The sequence below is a fragment of the Glycine max genome, chromosome 14 (assembly GCF_000004515.6).
Source record: "Glycine max cultivar Williams 82 chromosome 14, Glycine_max_v4.0, whole genome shotgun sequence".
NCBI lineage: Eukaryota > Viridiplantae > Streptophyta > Magnoliopsida > Fabales > Fabaceae > Glycine > Glycine max.
This window is the reverse complement of record NC_038250.2, coordinates 19,299,145-19,319,196: the sequence shown is the minus strand read 5'-3', so window position 1 is coordinate 19,319,196 and position 20,052 is coordinate 19,299,145. Positions and strand designations below refer to the sequence as shown.

Here is a 20,052-nt window from a genome sequence, read left to right as displayed (position 1 = left end):
TTGCAATTTAAAAATCTTATGGATAACCTTGTAAAAATAGGTAGCCATCAGACTCGACTTATTATGGCTGGGCGAAAACACATTAAGATTTAAGATTGAGTTCAATATTGAGCAATACTCCAACAGTGTCAATACCGATGTATTGAGCTTTTAGTATGATCTTAGTAAGCACTAACACTAGCATACTACCCAGATAAAATGATGACAATAAATACTACCAATTATGTTATTTGGTAGTAAAGAGCATAGTATCTATGTATCCAAAAGTGCATAGGACCTCCTATAAAAGATGGAGACAGTGAAAGAGACTACGCAAATTTTCAAAGGACTCATTTTTTTATATACAACTTCAAGGCGGAATGAAGATGGTATTTGAGTCTCAGTCTTTCTTCGTCATTATATATGATTTTTTTTCTCAAAAAAGCAGTAAACCGGTTCTTCTCTAAGCTTTTCCAAACTCCTTAAACTGTATAGAAACTATAATCTAAAATCAAATCATATAAAGATATACACAATAATACAAGTTCCTTATAGTTTGGTTCAGTTTCATGACTGGAAAATAAAACAGAATCAAACAGATACATTTTTATCCAAAAAAAAGGTCAAACTTAGGATCTTTTAAACAAAATTATTTAAGCTTATTGAAAAGAATTATAAGCTTACCTAATAATATTCTTTTAGCATAACGAATAAGTAGTTATTTACCAAGTGTTCACCAAATTATTTAAGTTTTTTCAGACTTTTCTGTTTACATTGATTATTCTGTTAGGAAATTCCTGTTTGGAACCAGTGGACAGCAAGAAAGCAAAGAATGTGAACTCAACTGCACTTTATGCCAGAATTGTTCATAGAAAAGCACACCCACCCAACCCCAAAATGAAAATAATGCAAATAATTTGAGATTGTAAATCAAATCTTAAAGCCTTGTACATAATTCAATTTAAGTACAAGCACTCATTAACTTCTATGCAGATATTCAAGAACAGAAATACTGTCCCTATTCTGTTCTTACAGTCTTACATTTCCTTCCTAACAAGGCATAATTTTCATTTCCTTCCTAGAGCTTAAACACCCAAGTCATATAACATGTTATATCAAGCAATAATAACTAGCAGGTGATTTAATTCTTATTAGTGTTGCTCTCCAACTCCCTTTTCAACTGGAGAGAGAAATCATCACTAACATCATCATCATCCCAATCATCCTCCCACTGCTGAGTCACTTCTTTTCCTTCCTCTTTGTCATCCCACTCTGAAAGTTGTAAAACAAATAAAGTGCAACAGAAATAAGAATAAACATTAGAATGACACCAAGGCCCCAACAAATCAAGTTGAATAAGCAGTTTCTAATTCCTAAAGAATATCCAAATACCATCACTAGAAATAGAAAAAAAAATAATAATAATAATTCAAGCAATTAAATGAATCCTAATATCTGCACACTAAAAGTGTTTAATAATACTAATGACTAATGAGACACAGGATCAACAGCATGAGAAGCTAACTCATGACAGAATAATGCCTCTCTGGATGTAGTAAGATAGTGTTAGGTAGACATGTTAAAGCATAACAGAATATGCATAACATGAGTTCTAGTTCATTGTAGCAAACTAACAAATGTCACTTGTGAAGCATTAGGTTTGATGGGGAAAGGATTCGGTGACTTTGTGACATGAAAGTCTTCTGAGCATCTGTGCCATTTGATTATAATGGCTCCAATTTTAGCATGTGACCTTTAAACAATATTGCTTCCAAAACAACCACTTCTGCAACCAGCACAAAAACCTGTCTTGCATTTCACCAAGAATCAGATGCGCCCATCCCCTCTTCTACCCCAGACACACTCGATGCCATCATCCTCCACTCTTCCCAGTACTCATCAAGTAGCTCATGTGGAATAAGGGGTATTGAAATTGGAAGCGACTTTTTTGCTCATAGGGGAAAGGTAAAGTGCATGCAGAAGACTTGGGCTGACAGTGAAGGAGAAGAGTAAGGTGAGGATCATGGAACAGGTGGCAGTGAAGGTAAAGGCAGTGGAGGTTGAAGCTGCCACATCGGTGCAAGTTTCAATCATAGAGAGCAATATGCTGTTGGAGATCAAGTGCCCCCACAGAGAAGGGTTGTTTATCAACGTGATGCAGATGCTAAGGGAGGTGAGGATAGAGGTTAGTGGGGTTCAGTCATTTAACAATGGAGTGCTCATGGCGGAGTTGAGGGCCAAGGTGAAGGAATATGCAAACGGGAAGAAGGTCAGCATTGTGGAAGTGAAGAGGGCACTTAACCAAACTATAACCCATGCAGTTGACTAGCACTATTCTAATTTGGGCTTTGTGCAATGAGGGGTGCATGAAGTTAGCTACCATATTCATGGCTTGACTTTATGAATCAATGTTCCAAGTGGAATTAACAGGGCATGTCTTCCATTTTAGGAATTTCTGGACTGCAATAGATTCAACTATAACAATCATAATGAAGCAGTGTCTGGAATGTATGCCTTCCATTTTAGGAATTTCTGGACTACAATAGATTCAATTATAACAATCAAAATTAAGCATTGTCTGATTTTCCTCCCCTGTTTGTATCAGAACTGATGTTGCTACTGTAACGAGTTTCAGGCAATGGCTATACATGGATGGAATGTTACTATGTTAGTGCAAAATATTACTAAAAGAATGTAACTGCAATATGTCTGACTATTCCCAAAAAGAATTACTGCACCAACAATATTATTTGATATATACAAAAACAAAGAAGAGAATAAAAGACCAGATCATCTTTCAATACATATGTTGCCAATCATACTACACACTCCAACATAATAGGAACAGACCAATAGCTTCTATATCCAACTAAGCACAAGTGAAAAAAATATATGTGCTCTTGTGTTTTCTCAAGCTGAACATACAACTGTCTTTATATGCACATCACATAATATATAATCAATAGAGATAATAAAGTATGCAAATTATTCAAACAATGGAAGCTAACACATCGAACAGCTTTCCATGGAGAAAGTTAATTGATTGATTCTTAAATAATTCAAACAATCAACAGTCATGTGATTTAATAAAACAAGTACTATGTACTGGATTAAGGACTAGCCTCATCAAACAGTGCCGATTGCCTTATGAATTAATAGAAGAGAAAGCAAGTTAATACAAGATTACTAACTATGGATAATGTAAATACCCAGGTTGTAAATAATTAACTAGAAAAGTCCAGTTATATGGCAAAATCGAAGTTAGAAATTTAGAAGACATGGATACTGAATTTTATTATTTTAAACATTTGAATACATAGCTTAAATTTTTTCCTTTAATTCGATATTATCTGACGTATTGTCCAATTTTCATTAATTGACAGGAATTTTGTCAATAATTTTCTCCCAAAAAATGAAATTTAATTGTTAAATAAACAGGATTAATATTAAGAAGGAAACAAAAAAGAGAATCATTTTACAAGTAGCCAATCAAATGCTCCCTGAGTATCATACATTCATCATACTAAAAAAATGATATATAACATGGCAGATGTATTAATCGAACAGCCCGATGTTTAAAAAGCCACGGTGACTTTTGTGCCACAAAGTTACTGAATCCTTTCCGGGTTTGATGAAAGCTTTACTGACTACCGATTTCTTAAGGGTCAAAACATCAAATAGGTGGTGTTCAAATAAATTCTAAAGGCAAAACTACTTAAGAAACAAAACATTAACAACAAAAACTGAAATGCGTGGAGAATCGAGAAAGAACGAGATTACCTTCATTGATTTCAAACTCTTCAAACTCATCATCGTCTTCGAAGAGATCGATCTTGACGTCCTCAGTGACTGCTTTGGGTTCGGTCGCCATGGAAAAACCTGAATTATCTGTGGTTATTTCAAAGACCTAAATGCTTATATAAATTTGATGAATTCACGAGAAAAATAAACTAACGTTTGATAAAAATAAAAAAATAAAAAAAACATAATAAAGGTGTGCAATCAAACCAAACAAACAACCAATGATTCATACAATCGATAATTTATTAGAATGAAAATAACACTCACAGATGATGTTGGAGTATAAACCCTATGAGCGAAGAATCTTGTATGTACTACTTTTGAATCAAGCAGCGTGCGTGTCTGTGAGGAAAAGTTTCTGGTGATTAGTGAATGTATTATTTATATACTGAAAAGAAAATTGGCGAGAAAATAGAACGGTGTGTGAGACTGAGAATTTAAAAAAAAAAATGAATTCAAAAATAAAGGGAAGAAAATTTTAAATTTTATTTTTAGAGGTTAATTTTCTTTTTTTTTTCATTCTAAGTCTTTTTTACTGGTTTTTCATTTTAAGTTTGATTAAATAAAAAAAATGTTATTCTAACAAAAAAAATAAAAGAATGGTATACATATCATTTAATTTTTTTTATAGGTTGTTAGGTTGTGATAAGATAGAAAAATAAAAGAGGTGTGAGAGACACCAAAAAAAAATTAAAAAAAATATAGGATTAATTATCAATTTCTCAAATAAATTATTTTATAAGAAAGAAGAAGAAAAAATTGTCAAAAGACAGATATTCATTTCAGTTTCATTTTTCTTTTTCACTGCTTAAGGAGGCAAATTGTCCTAAAGGGGCTTCTTTTAGAAACTATTTTCCATAATGGGTCTGTTTCTAAACAAATACCAATATGGTGTTGTTTTTCTACGTAAAATGTGGGCAAAGACATGCAAACCGCCAGCCCCATTGGCGAGTTTGCCCTGGCTGCGACACATGGCGTTTGCAGTGGTCTCGCCACTGCCATTGGCGATTTGGTCATGCAAAGGGGTCTAGCCAGTTTGACTGGCGATTTGGCCATGCTAGGGCGCAGCAGGCTTGCAGGGCTAGGCAGGAGCAGCAGGTTGTAGGCTTGCAGCGCTTTTCAGACTGGGAATCGCCAGCACCAATGGCGACTTGTGCTTGGATGGTATCGCCAACACCACTTGCGATTTGAGTTCGTTTTATAAATCCCTCCCCCCTAAATGCACGAAGCACATTCAGTTAAACGCAAGAAGCACATTGACTTGGTGAGAAGCTTTCCCAGAATGTGTTCTTCCAATTTTCTTCCACTTCCAGTTTTCTCAGAAGTTGGTAAGTTATTTAATATTTTTTTGTATTTTATTTGTTTAGTTGTTTGTGTTCTGATAATTAAATTAATTATTTTAGATATTATAAAATTTGTATATAATCGAATAGTTTTAGGTATCATAAATTATTAGTGTAAGTTATTAGTTTTGTATGTTACCTTAGTTTTAGTTCTTAGTTTTAAATGGTAAATTAGGTTTAGTTGTTTGTGTTATGATAATTAAATTAGTTGTTTTAGATATTATAAAATTTGTATATAATCGAATAGTTTTAGGTATCGTAAATTATTAGTGTAAGTTATTAGTTTTGTATGTTACCTTAGTTTTAGTTCTTAGTTTTAAATGGTAAATTAGGTTTAGTTTTAGTTTGATATACTACATTCATTTTAGTTATTGTAAGTTATTACTTTGATATGCTATGTTAATTAGTTTTAATTGTTAGTTTTATATGCTATGTTAGTTAGTTTTAGTTCTTAATTTTATATGTTACATTAGTATTAGTTTTAATTTTAGTTTTAATTGTAAGTTATTATTTAAATATATTTAAATTTTGTATGCTACGTTAGTTGTATGATACCTTAGTTTGTATTAATTTTGTATATATATATTATTTTAATTTTTTGTTGCAAATATATATATATATATATATATATATATATATATATATATATATATATATATATTATGTTATTTATTTAAATTTGTGTTTGCATATAATTTAATTTATTTATAGAATATATTTAAATAATGTTTTATATTTAAATTATGTTATATATTTAAATTTTGTGCTTGGTGGGTATCTAAAATAATTTTAGTTGTAGGTAGTGTAAGTTATTATTTAAATATATTTAAATTTTGTTGTGTTATTTAAATTTTGCTATGTTATTTAAATATATATATTCTGTTATTTATTCAAATTTTAATTATGTGGTATATATATTTAATTAATTTTTTGTAAATGTAGTTAATTTATGTTGTTTACAAGTAATGTATAAATTTTATTGTCAATTTATTATATTATATTTTATTTTGCAGTATCAATGACATCTTCTTCGTCATGTTCATCAAATATACAAATTAAGCCTGATCCAATTGATGGTGACGTTTTATGGATGCAAACTAAGCATATTTCAGAACATATTTGGAATGGGGAAGAAGACAGAAAATTACACATCAAACGAGTTGTCCCCACGTATCAAGGGCAAGAACAAATACCAGAGGAAATTATTCCTCTACTTCGGCAATCTGATTTTTACTGGATTATGAAGATGGGATACTTAAAAATAAATGTGTCATTGATTAGTGCCTTGGTTGAAAGATGGAGACCCGAAACACATACGTTTCACATGAGATGTGAAGAGTGTACTATTAATCTTCAAGATGTGTCTGTTTTGTTAGGTCTCTGTGTGGATGGGACACCATTAATTGGTCCAACAAATCTTGATTGGGCTTATTTATGTGAAGAATTACTAGGAGTCAGATCACAAGAAGGTGAACTTCAAGGTAGTGTGGTTAAATTAAGTTGGTTGGCTCACCATTTTTCACAATTAAATAACCATGACGACAACGTACAACAACTACAAAGGTTTACCCGTGCATGGATCCTTGGATTCATAGGAGGTATCCTATTTGTTGACAAAGACAGTAGCAAAGTTTCCCTAAGGTACCTGCAATTTTTACATGACTTTGGACAGTGTAGCACGTATGCATGGGGACCTGCCGTGCTTGCTTATTTATATAGAGAGATGTGCAACGCCACCGATTACAAAACTAAATTAATCAGAGGTATGTGCATCTTAATCCAAATGTGGGCATGGGAACAATGCACAACTTTGTCTCCAAAGATGACTCCTCCCGTAATAGAAAATAAATCACTCGAACACAGGTTAGTCGTTTAAAAAATTTGATTTCATTAGAAAATAATTATTTGTGTAACGTGTCGGCAATGATGATTTCATAATTTTTTGTAGGTGGTTGCGACGTGGAAATCAACATATTGACAATGATGATCTGATAGTTTTTCGTTGCAAATTGGATATCATGAAATGACATGAGGTAAGAACATCATGATGTATTGGTTAAATAATAAATAATATGTCATGTTTCAGTAAAAATTAACAACTGTGTTGTTATATGCAGTTTCTGTGGGAGCCTTACACAGCAAATGTTATGCCAATGTTGCCTCCAATTTGTTTGGTTGGAAGTGTAGCGTGGTGCGCGGTGGTGCCACTCATTTGTTTCCATGTTGTTGAGTGGCACCAACCCGATAGAGTTTTGAGACAATTTGGAATGCAACAACCTATTCTCGGGTGTCCTTCGCAACCCCTGAATATTCATGACATAACGCTGAAAGACAAACAAGATGAAAATTGGGGGCAACTGTTCGCCCCAATGATCAGTCAATGGAATAATCGAGCTGATTTTAGGGTCAATGGTTATCCTCGACAAGAGGACCTATTGAGCTTTAACTCGGACTACATGGTCTGGTATAGGCGAAAAACAAAGATGTTTGTTGACCCAAAAAATGCAAACACAACTACATTGGTATTTTATTGTTTTTTTGAATATTTAACTTCAATTTTTTTTTAAATCATGGCCATTAATTTGTTCACCCTAATAATTGCAGGCTGAAGTTGCGGAGACATTACAGTACATTGTGTCTCCTCAAGGGAGGAATACATGGACAGTTGATGATCTCATGTCTTATGTGGAGAAGATAGCGATCTTATCCGAAGAGCAAGAGAGGATCACTGAACCTCTGGCACATGGTCCAACATCAGAGCATCAATTTCCAGCACAAGAGTTTCACATTCTCCAGCCAAGTGTTGAAACTCAAGGCATAGGCAGGCGAAAGATGGTTGTTGAAGCAGAAGAATATTCCCAACAAATGACGGAGCGTGTCCATGGAATGTATTACACGCCACCAACATTTTCTCAGTATCTGACACAGATGTATTAGTATCCTTTCAAAGGTCATCACACTGATACTTCTGCAAGCGAACACTCGTTCGATGGTGTTGCGAAAACGCATCCTCATTTTTCATGGCCGACTATGACCCCTTTACAACAACATGATGTCCCAAGTGTGCCAACACCTAACGCCCCATTAGGTACGCAATGGAATGTACTCGGAGCAATACCTGATATGGGTGACTTATTAGGTGTTGATTTGTGTGACCAATTTTCTGCTGAGGCTGACGAAGTAGAAGCGGGGAGACATCGGGGAAGAAGAAATCCTGATCGCCAAGTGCGAAGATGGGATCAACCATGTGGCACATCCTCACGTCATCACGGACATCATAATGACTGATTTTCATGTCTCTGTTTAAATATGTTGTTGTATGTTTCTCATTTGAATTTGACACTTAATCTATCGTATGCAGTTTATTAAGGCTTACTAATGGATATGGTTTATGTCGCGCATCAAACTATAATAATAAATAATTTTTAAAAAAAACTAAAGTAGACAAACGAAAATAACTAATGTTACTAAGTAACGATTTCATTGAAGACCACAAACTAAATACATTCTTAGAAGGACAGCTTCATTAAAAATTGACTTAGATCATCATTGCCAAAATAACCAGCATGTTAGTAACTAACAATTTCATTGAAGACCACAAACTAAATACATTCAAGAGAACTTCAACCAATACAAGTCACTCGCCTAACATACATAAATCAATTAAATGAACAACTCTCACGATCAGATTGCATTGGACATCGACGCCTATTGTGCCCTTCTGCTCCACATCTACTACATTTTTGTCGGTGCTCCGATGGTTCGAGCCAATCCATCTCATTCCTTATCCTTGTTGATTTTGGCTGACCTTTCGCACGAATTGTAGTTGGGTCAGGAATAAGTGTTCATGCATCATCAGAAGGAGGAATTGTCGCTTCATTCCCAAGAGGCCACCATTGTGCGGAGTAAGCTTTTAAGATGTGCTCATTTGTGTAAACAACATCTATATATTGGTAGTAGTTCATGCTCACGTAATCACAAGCTGCAATAATGTGTGAACATGAATAGTGAAGCGCATAATACTTTCCGCATTGACAATAATGGTCATTCAAGTTAACTGCTCACTTTTGTCCGCCACGTTGCGTTATAGGATTGAAGGTCTCCTCTACTTCAAACCTTGTGGAATGGATATCATACACGTGAACGATGTGCGAACAAGCTTGTTCTTGATTTTTTATTAGTTCTTTAACAAGCTTAGAACAATACACTTGTCCTTCATTTAATTGTCTTTGGGCTTGGCGACCACGATCAACAAAGTACTTTCGACACCTACTATATGTTGATTTCACCAACGTTGTTATCGGTATGTTGCGACAGTCCTTCAACACCTTATTTATACATTCAGAGAGGTTGGTTGTCATGTGGTCATATCGACGTCCTTCTTTATCATAAGCTATGGTCCATTTTTCCTTTGAAATATGATCAATCCATGTTGCCATGGCTGGACTCAATTGACGAAATTTTTCTAAATTTTGATAAAAAAATATGCTTGCAAGGAGTGTAGCTTGCATGAAATTAGTTAGCAACAACAATTTTAAGTATACATGAAACTTAAATTAACGTCACCATGAATCAAACTTCTCGTGATCTTGTGTCATAGTCATAAAAAACGTACCTACTACACAAGTGGCAATTAATATGAACATAAAAAACGTACCTACTACACAAGTGGCAATTAAATATGAATCAAACTTCTCGTGATCTTGTGTCATAGTCATATTCAGACATGTGTGCGGTCCACCCCATTGTGTGACTTTCCATGAATCAGCTTTTTAGATAAAATTGCCCTCATATAGAAAGGGCAAGGACACTTTGCGCTTTTATTCAAGCAACAAACGACATACTTGTTCGATTTGCTTTCAACAACTTTGAAACTTTGATGCATCTTCATAACATATTGTTTCAGTGCATTTTTTACCGCATTTTTACTATCAAAATCCATGCCAACATATAATTTTTACCCAACATTAAAACTCGATGGCATCTCCAAACCACAAATGTCCTCCTCATCAGGATGGCTCCAATTGATATTGTAATAATGCAAAGCATCATTCTAAAATGGATTTTGAATTCCTTGTACACCTAATAGTTAAAAAATAAAATCAGGTCAATATGACAATCATACTTATTTACCATTAAATACAATTGTCATAAAATGATAAATGTATTCACCTATTTTGTTATTTAATAAATTATACCTTCTGCCGGGTAAACAATTCTTACTAGTTAAATCATGTCGGTGACTTCATCGTCTGTATCAGATATACCGTCAACACTATCATCTTAATCTAAAGACTCTTCAACGTATGAGTTAGACACAAGATAATCATCATCTTTATCACCATGTAAATTACTCACATTTCTTGGCGGTTGCGCCTCATTATTAGATAAATTATTTTCACATGATGTAAGAGAATTTGCAGAATGAAACATAGAACCACCAGTCACATCCTTTTCTATGTACAATTCCAGAACTGACATTTGATCTTGTTGTTGAAAACTTTCGAGCATGGTTTCAACATCTTCGTCATCACAAATTTGCAAAGCATCATATTTTCCAGAAACTAAAAATCTACAACTGATAGCAAAAATAATTTCATTATTTTCTAACTTTACCTTATCTCCAATTTTTTTTCAAAGCATTGAAACTAATTCCACGTTTAATCTGAATCGCTTTTTTACTGCTTTCAAATATTACACCATCATTCTCTTCATATACTCTTCCATTGAAATACAACACTGTTATAACCGAATTCATGATGTACCTACAAAAACAATATTTTAAATAATTAATAATAATAATAATAATAAATTCAAAATAAAAAAATCTAATCACAAAAAGCCTCTTTACTGGAACTTCACATTAAAACTTTATTCTAAAAAAAAATTATTAACTTCAAATAAATATGATGATAGAGACTTTAAAAACTTGAACGATTTTAAGGTAGTAATTTTAAAGGCAAAATAAATCATCAACGAAGTTACTATTATAAATAATTAATTTTAACAATGATAAATTAAAAATAAAAAAAGGTAATTAATTAAATATGATGGCAGAAACTTAAAAGTAAAAAGTAAAAATTTAAAAAGACAGAACAAAGCAACGCTTTCAAAGTAGACATTTTAATTACATTACAAAGCATCAACCAAGTTATTATTATAAAGGCACACGAACAAAGCATCAACAGCAAGCTAATCTAATTAAAAAAATACTACACACTTCATATTGAAAATTTTTTCCGCACTCGAAATACTTACTTCAAATAAATATGATGCCAAAAAAATTTTGATTTTAAACACGGTTGAAGTTGAAGGCTCATAAATTTTTAACACACACGAACAAACCCATGAACACCAAGCTAATCTAATTAAAAAAAATACTACAACTTCATAATAAAAAACATTCCCGCACTCAAAATACTTACTTCAAATAAATATGATGCCACCAAAAATTTTTATTTTAAACACACTTGAAAGTACAAGGCTCATCAATATTTAACACACTAACAAAGCATCAACACCAACCTAATCTCATTAAAAAATTACTACAAACTTCATATTCAAAATTTTTTCCCGACTCAAAATATTTTCTTCAAATAAATATGATGACACAATTTTTTTTTTAAACAGACTTTTACTTCAACCCTCACAAATTTTTAACACGAACAAAGCATCAAATACAAAGCTAATTTAATTTAAAAAATTATAATAAAAACTTCACATTCAAACTTTATTCCGGCCTCAAAAAAATTACTTCACAAAATAAATTTCATGCCACACACAATTGTTTGATTGCAAACTTCAAACCTTTAAGACTGAGAAACTTTAAACTTGAAGAAGGAAAGGTTCACCAATTTTCAAAAAAACGTAGAACAAACAATTTTAAAAATGCAAGCAATTTTAAAAACGCACAGCAAAGTATGGCAGAAGCTGGAATTTGAAGCTGCATGATCTCGCCAGCACCACTGGCTATATCTTTGATCTCGCCAGTAGCACTGGCTATATCCTTGATCTCGCCAGTAGCTCTGGCTATACCCATCGTCTGAAAAAGCATGTGCAAATCGCCAGTCAAACTGGCTACTCCCGTTGCAGGCCAAATCGCCAATGGGAGTGGCGAAACCAAGCCACGTGTCACATCTTGGGCAAACTCGCCAATGGGGCTGGCAGTTTCTTTGGAGTTGCATGCATTTTACGTAGCAAAAGAGACCCATGCTGGAATTTGTTTTAAAATAGCACCATTTGAGGAATAAGTTTGTAAAAGTAGCCCCTTTAGGGCAATTTGTGACACCCTCTACCCCTCACATATATACTAATAAGGAAAAAAAATTCAAATATTAATTAAAAGTATTTTTAAAACATTTTTTTTACAAGTCTTTCAAAGGGGAAAAAGGCTCACATTCATTTTCTTCTACATCATATTCAAACTTGTCCAAATAAATAATAAAGTATTATCGACTCAAACAAAGTCATCTAAGCTTCATACAATTAATATAGAACCTATATCCTAATGTCACATCCTATCAGAGCATTGTGTTCTCGTGTCCCCTAGCATGAGATTCTTCATAGTCATTCACCTATTCATTTGCTCCCCCGAACACAAGTTCAAGATCATCACAGGATCCAAACACAACAACACACATTACACAATAGAGAAGCAAGACAATTAAATATACATATTATATAAATGAGATACCACTTGCTTAAACATAGCTCACGTAACTTCACCACCTCGTCATTCAAAATTCACTTTTCAATCATCAATCACATTACACAAGAATCCCACACTTCGATCAAGATATAATAACACATCAATTAGCAAGCATATGCAACAGTTATGCTAAGACTCAATCCTATATGCAATGTGGTACCATGTCAGTGAAAAACCACCCTGGGGCGCTTAGGAGTACATAACAAGACACACCACACCATGGGTTTGTCAGGTCACTCTCACCAAGTAAGATCATAGGGAGACCAGTCGGGGTCACGATGTTTTGCAAGAATGCTCCAACCATATGGGATCAACATAGGCTTAAAGGAGCACTTAAACCCGGTGACCCCCAAGGCCTACACTCCGAAGAGTCCGTCAGGGCCTCTCCCTCCTGATTCAGGTCTAACCCCTAAAATAATTTTTTTGCATGCAGACACTGCTCATGAATTATACAATACCCACGACCTCACACTCGTGTTTTAAACACGTTCAACACAATTGCGCTACGATTTAACACTAGTTCCTAAATAGGAAACCTACATTTTCTCTTTAACATTGTGCATCAACGCTTTTCTCAAGATAACGCTGGTCGGGTTATTGTACAATTCATAGCTTACAACACAAGTAATTTCACATCAAGTGTTAACTACACACTTATCTACAACTAGAACTCATTCACAATTTCACATCTCATAGTGTCACAATCCACCATCACATGTTTACACGTATCTCACAAATTAACACATGTTCAACTTTACACTTATACTCAATCTTAATAACAATATTACAATCTCAAAGCAACATGTTATTCTACAATTCATCACATACTCACAATTTGAATCATCATTTTATATCCTCAATATAACAATTTATATAAAAGACTATCACAACATGAGGACTAAAACCCCTCAAATAATATTACACAATTATATCAAAATCATAGGTCGAAATATACAAATATCAAGAGCACAATTTATCAAGCAATCTTCATTAGGACATCAATATTTTATTTATAATCATAAAGGAAAAATTGCAATTTAACAAACATCCCAAAATAAAACCCCAATTTAATCCTCTAAGGATTCCTACACATGTTCTCACTAATCTCCAAAACTGTGAATAACTCATCCCTTACCTCTAAGCGGACTCACATGTCTTCCCACAGCGATAGCGTCATCTCTAACGGTTCCCTAAGATTCCTCCAATTTTTCTTCCGACTGCTCCGATATAGTTCCCAAACGTCAAAGAAACGAAGAAAGAATTAAAGCCTTCATTTGGATTATCTTCATGCGATTCCTTTTTCTCCCTCCACAAACAATATCTCGCAAATCCCAACGGTCAAAGAGTGCACAAATGAATTTCGAACAACATATCCACATTTTACAACAATCCAACGGTTAACGAAACCGGGATCGTAGTTTTACCAAGACAGCTCTGGGTTTCTGCGGGAAAGAAAAATGCTACAATGCGAGGGGTATTTCTCTTATCTCAGACGTGATATCGAAATTCCCAATGGTGAGAATGCTTGGAAATGGGTTGCGAACATGATGTTTAAATTTTACAACAATCGAATGGTGAATGAGTCCGAGATCATCATTTTTCTGAGACAGATTTGGTGGCCTACGGGAAAAAGAGAGGGTTTTGGGAGAGGAAGAGAGAAAAAACGAAATTGGTAGGCAAAGGATGAGAAGTCAGTCTGAAAACTGACCTAGCATGTTTATTTATAACTAGGGGTATTCACGACCTATTATTTACTTTATTTATTTATTTTTATTATTTTATAAAAAAAGAAACTCTATTTTATTTTCCATCAAATGAATAATAAAATACCTTTTTTATTTCCTCTCAAACCATTATTTTATTATAACTATTTTTCTTTATTTATTTATTTAATTATAAAACATCATTATTCTCTAAAATTTTATATACGAAAATAAATGGAATGTTACACAATTTTCCGTTTAAGGATGCAATCACTAACCCAAATGAAATACGTCAGACATTAGAACAACCACAAAGTGAAAATGAGTTCACAGAGCCTCGTTTTGCATGCTAACTTGTTTCGAGCATGTTTAGAAATCCATTGCAAAACTACATTTGAAACAAAGGTAATTTTGTGAAGGGATCATAACCCTTGTTTTTGTGTTCATTTTACTTTTATCTGTTAGATTTACATTGGAACGCTAGCCACTACATTTTTAAGTGCATTTCCAACTGCAAACCAAACATGCACGAATCTTCTGCTGCTAATAGCTGATTGTCATGCTCAACTTGGAGTTGACTAACATAGGAACACATGTCCAAATGTTGAATCAACTGTACGCAGTGCAGTTGAGATGAAACTTCAACGGAAATTTGTGACAGCTCCTGCTACACTCTTCTTCCCTGATTGTCTAATTGTTAGGGTCATCACAGTTATTATTTATAGTCTGTATTTTTTTTTTCTTTGTATGCACCCTTTGGCAATAGGTGTTAGTGTTACTAAATTTTATGTGTTTTATGTGCATGTGCATGTTGGACAGGGATGTGATGCTACTAGCTTCAAGAAACAACACATCAGACAAGGATAATCTCATCAATTTTTCACTAGCTGGTGATGGGTTTGACACTGATCAAAGCCAAGGCTGCGACTGACACTTGACTGTGTAGGTGGCTGCCATAATAAGGTTTCATGTGCTGACATATTGGCAATGGCAACTAGAGACGTCATAGCATTGGTAAATAAGCAACAATAGCCTTGGCAAAATAGAGAGCTTCCAATTAATATTCATAAATTGGATTCTTTATAAACTAAGTTCATCAATCATAGTATACTAGTTGTCTCTATAATAAGTAACAGTGGGGTAGAATTAGAGAACGCAAAATGAATTAGAATTGGCAATGGCAACTAGGGATGCTATAGAATTGGTAAATAAGGAATGTCCTTTGCAATAAAGCAAAGCTTACATGCATTTCATTAAGTACTTTTTTTTTAGGAAGATTCCTTCAGTACTTTTGGTACTGTTTTCAAATCAAAATTAGAGTTTCATTGCATTAAAAGTCAACATAAATTACTGAGGTAAAACTCTAAATATGATTTGAAAACTGTAACATCCCAATTTTTGTAATCTAGATTAAAAAGGATTGTATTTTTTTTAAATAAATAAAGTTTTAGAAAAATGATGAGATTTTATAAATAAATAAATAAGGAGATATAATTATCAATTAAAATAATAATTTGAGAGAAAATAAAAATGATATTTTATTTATTTGTTTGATAGAGAATAAAATAGAGTTTATTTTTATAAAATAATAAATAAATAGAGTAAACCTAGCTATAAATAGTGTTAGGTCAGTTTTCACACTGACGCTGTCTCTCCTTTCCCTCATTTTCGTTTTTTCCCTTCTCCTCTCAAAACCCTTACTTTTTTTCCCACAGCCCACCAAACCTGTCTCAGAAAAACGACGATCTTGGATTCATTCACCGTTGGATCGTCGTGAAATTTGAGTACCACGTTCGCAACCCAATTCCGAGCATTCTCACCGTTGGGAATTTCGATATCACGTCTGAGCTAAGAGAAATACCCCTCGCATTGTAGCATTTTTCTTTCCCGCAGAAACCCAGAGCTATCTTGGTAAAACTACGATCCCGGTTTCGTTAACTGTTGGATTGTCGTAAAATTTGGATATGTTGTTCGAAATTCCGTTGCGCAAGCTTTGACCGTTGGGATTTGCGAAATCATGTTCGTGGAGGGAGAAAAAGGAATCGTATGAAGATAATCCAAATGGAGGCTTTAATCCTTTCGCCGTTTCTCTCACGTTTGGGAACTCTATCGGAGCAGTCGGAGGAAAAACTGGAGGAATGTTAGGGAACCATTAGAAACGACGCTATCGCTGTGGGAAGACACGTGAGTCCGCTTAGAGGTAAGGGATGAGTTATTCACAGTTTTGGAGATTAGTGAGAACATGTGTAGGGATCCTTAGAGGATTAAATTGGGGTTTTATTTTGGGATGTTTATTAAATTGCAATTTTTCCTTTATGATTATAAATAAAATATCGATAATGAAAATTGCTTGATAAATTGTGCTCTTGATATTTGTATATTTCGACCTATGATTTTGATATAATTGTGTAATATTATTTGAGGGGTTTTAGTTCTCATGTTGTGATAGTCTTTTATATAAATTGTTATATTGAGGATATGAAATGATGATTCAAATTGTGAGCATGTGATGAATTGTAGAATAACATGTTGCTTTGAGATTATAATATTGTTATTGAGATTGAGTATACGTGTAAAGTTGAACATGTGTTAATTTGTGAGATACGTGTAAACATGTGAAATTGTGAATGAGTTCTAGTTGTGAATAAGTGTGTAGTTAACACTTGATGTGAAATTACTTGTGTTGTAAGCTATGAATTGTACAATAACCCGACCAGCGTTATCTTGAGAAAAGCGTTGATGCACAGTGTTAAAGAGAAAATGTAGGTTTCCTATTTAGGAACTAGTGTTAAATCGTAGCGCAATTGTGTTGAACGTGTTTAAAACACGAGTGTAAGGTCGTGGGTATTGTATAATTCATGAGCAGTGTCTGCATGCAAAAAAATTATTTTAGGGGTTGGACCTGAATCAGGAGGGAGAGGCCCTGATGGACTCTTCGGAGTGTAGGCCTTGGGGGTCACCGGGTTTAAGTGCTCCTTTAAGCCTATGTTGATCCCATATGGTTGGAGCATTCTTGCAAAACATCGTGACCCCGACTGGTCTCCCTATGATCTTACTTGGTGAGAGTGACCTGACAAACCCATGGTGTGGTGTGTCTTGTTATGTACTCCTAAGCGCCCCAGGGTGGTTTTTCACTGACATGGTACCACATTACATATAGGATTGAGTCTTAGCATAACTGTTGCATATACTTGCTAATTGATGTGTTATTATATCTTGATCGAAGTGTGGGATTCTTGTGTAATGTGATTGATGATTGAAAAGTGAATTTTGAATGACGAGGTGGTGAAGTTACGTGAGCTATGTTTAAGCAAGTGGTATCTCATTTATATAATATGTATATTTAATTGTCTTGTTTCTCTATTAGCTAGGAATGTGATAACTCACTCCCTATGTGTTGTTGTGTTTGGATCCTGTGATGATCTTGAACTTGTGTTCGGGGAAGCAGATGAATAGGTGGATGACTATGAAGAATCTCATGCTAGAGGACACGGGAACACAACGCTCTGATAGGATGTGACATTAGGATATAGGTTCTATATTAATTGTATGAAGCTTAGACGACCTTGTTTGAGTCGAGAATACTTTATTATTTATTTGGACAAGTTTGAATATGATGTAGAAGAAAATGAATGTGAGCCTTTTTCCCCTTTGAAAGACTTGTAAAAAAAATGTTTTAAAAATACTTTTAATTAATATTTAAATTTTTTTTTCCTTATTAGTATATATGTGAGGGGTAGAGGGTGTCACAAAAACAACACCAAAAGTACTTAAGGAAATATCTTCAAGTTTTGCATATACGTAAATTGTATCATCTGTAAAATAAGTTCAATTAAAGTGTAGTAGTTGTCTGAGCATCCACCTCTAGCAAATGCAGCATATCTATACAAGTAATAATGGGGAATTAGACAAGTATTACTATGAGACTATGACCCCTGCGACATCATATTCTTTTGATTTGTCTTTATAATATTATTTTATATTGGTTAGGTGGAAAATTATATGTAAAATTTTAGTTGTACAATTTAGCTCAATACCAAATGAACATTCACTTGGTTTCAGATAGGAGGGCCATCTTATTCAGTAGAATTGGGAAGGCTAGATGGGAGAATCACTACAAAAGCTAGTGTTTAAGGCTAGATGGGAGAATCACAACAAAAGCTAGTGTTTGCACCATCTACCTCATCCTGAATTCAAACTAGCACAGCTGAACCAAATGTTTGCTTCACATGGCCTCACCCTTACGGATCTAGTTGTTCTATCAGGTATTTCATTCATAATGAACAAAATACTTGTTAGTTAACCCAAGAGTCTAAGTTCATGTTTGGATATACATTGGCATGGCAAAAACCTACATTCTGCACTAGGGAAGGTAGATATAGCCAATTTCCAACATGTTTGGTTTTATGTTTGAATCAAGTGACAAATGGGATTTTAACTCTAAACTCAATTTTTAGACGTAACAACTAGCAAGTCTTGTGCAAGTTTTGCATTAGGTTGAAAATTTATACTAAGTTTCATTACAAACTTACTTTTAAGATAAAAGTTTCCTCATATAATCACTTCGTCCCAAACTCTTTGGGGAAATCAATTTTACAAGTAAAAAAAAAGACCAAACCAAGTTTGCAATGCCCACCTTTTTTGGAATTGAAATCTGACCTCTTCCAAAAAATGGTTTTACTTACGTGCACCTAAAATCAAACTCCTATCCACATGCTTGAGGAATATGGTTATTTGTCAACCGTACCACACCATGTTTATTTCACTAATGCCTATTTGAACACACACACTAAGACTTAGTATTGTTGTGTAGTGTACCATTTGGCTTCTTCATCCCCGAAAATTATAATCTAGATTGCAATGAGTGGTTACAGGAGCACATACTATTGGGTTCTCCCACTGCAGCAAGTTCCAAACAGATTTACAACTTCAGAAGAAGGAAAAGCATTGATCACACACTTCATCTCGCGTATGCAAAACAGCTCCAACAAGTGTGTCGGAACAGCCATTGACATGGACCCTATTACCCCTAGGACATTTGATTACCAATACCACGAGAATCTTCAGAAAGGAAATGGACTCTTGCTTTTAATCAAACTCTATTTACTCATAAAGGACCAAGACACTTAGTGAACTTATTTGCATCCAACAGCACAGCCTTTGAAACGTCTTTTGTAAGTGCCATAACAAAGTTCAGGCGGATTGGGGTCAAAACGGGAAACCAGGGTGAATTCAGCTGTGATTGCACAATGGCTAACTGAGCCAGCCACTAACTTTGTTTAAAATTCTTCTTTTTTTGGAGGTTAATAAATACTAAATAATGTCTAAGACCAGTGTAGGAATGATGATAATAATAAAATAAAAGACAGGCAAAGTCACTTTAGTAGAATTTGATTCTAGAACAGTTTCTAAAGACACTAATCAAGACTTCAATTTTGGGCGCTCAGTTCAATTCAAACAGTTAAGCATTTATTTCATTTTTATCTGTTATTGCTACAACCATATCAAACTGAGATGA

General features: G+C 34.0%; 1 protein-coding gene and 1 pseudogene across 3 annotated transcripts; one reads left to right on the top strand and one right to left on the bottom strand.

Moving 5' to 3' along the window:
* Positions 1 to 852: 852 nt before the first annotated feature.
* Positions 853 to 4,189, bottom strand: LOC100499672 (uncharacterized). Of its 3 annotated transcripts, none has more exons than NM_001364598.1 (3): positions 4,048 to 4,139; positions 3,760 to 3,858; positions 853 to 1,251 (listed from the first exon to the last, which is right to left on the bottom strand). In NM_001364598.1, the coding sequence occupies exons 2-3, from the start codon at positions 3,848 to 3,850 to the stop codon at positions 1,121 to 1,123; spliced, it is 222 nt and encodes a 73-aa protein (NP_001351527.1). In that variant the 5' UTR covers positions 3,851 to 3,858; positions 4,048 to 4,139; the 3' UTR covers positions 853 to 1,120. The 3 variants fall into 3 exon arrangements, with proteins under 3 accessions (NP_001351527.1, XP_025981018.1, XP_025981019.1); XM_026125233.2 differs by having other exon boundaries at positions 896 to 1,251; positions 3,760 to 3,867; positions 4,048 to 4,189; XM_026125234.2 differs by having other exon boundaries at positions 896 to 1,251; positions 3,760 to 3,886; positions 4,048 to 4,186.
* Positions 4,190 to 14,855: 10,666 nt separating this feature from the next.
* On the top strand, positions 14,856 to 19,795 carry LOC100804581 (peroxidase 16-like; annotated as a pseudogene).
* The last annotated feature ends 257 nt before the right edge of the window (positions 19,796 to 20,052 follow it).

Coding starts and splice junctions, on each gene's coding strand:
- LOC100499672 (XM_026125233.2), bottom strand. CDS start 3,850: ATGGCGACCGAACCCAAAGCAGTCACTGAGGACGTCAAGATCGATCTC. Junction 1,252..3,759: donor AGAGTTTGAAATCAATGAAG/GTAATCTCGTTC, acceptor TACAACTTTCAG/AGTGGGATGACAAAGAGGAA.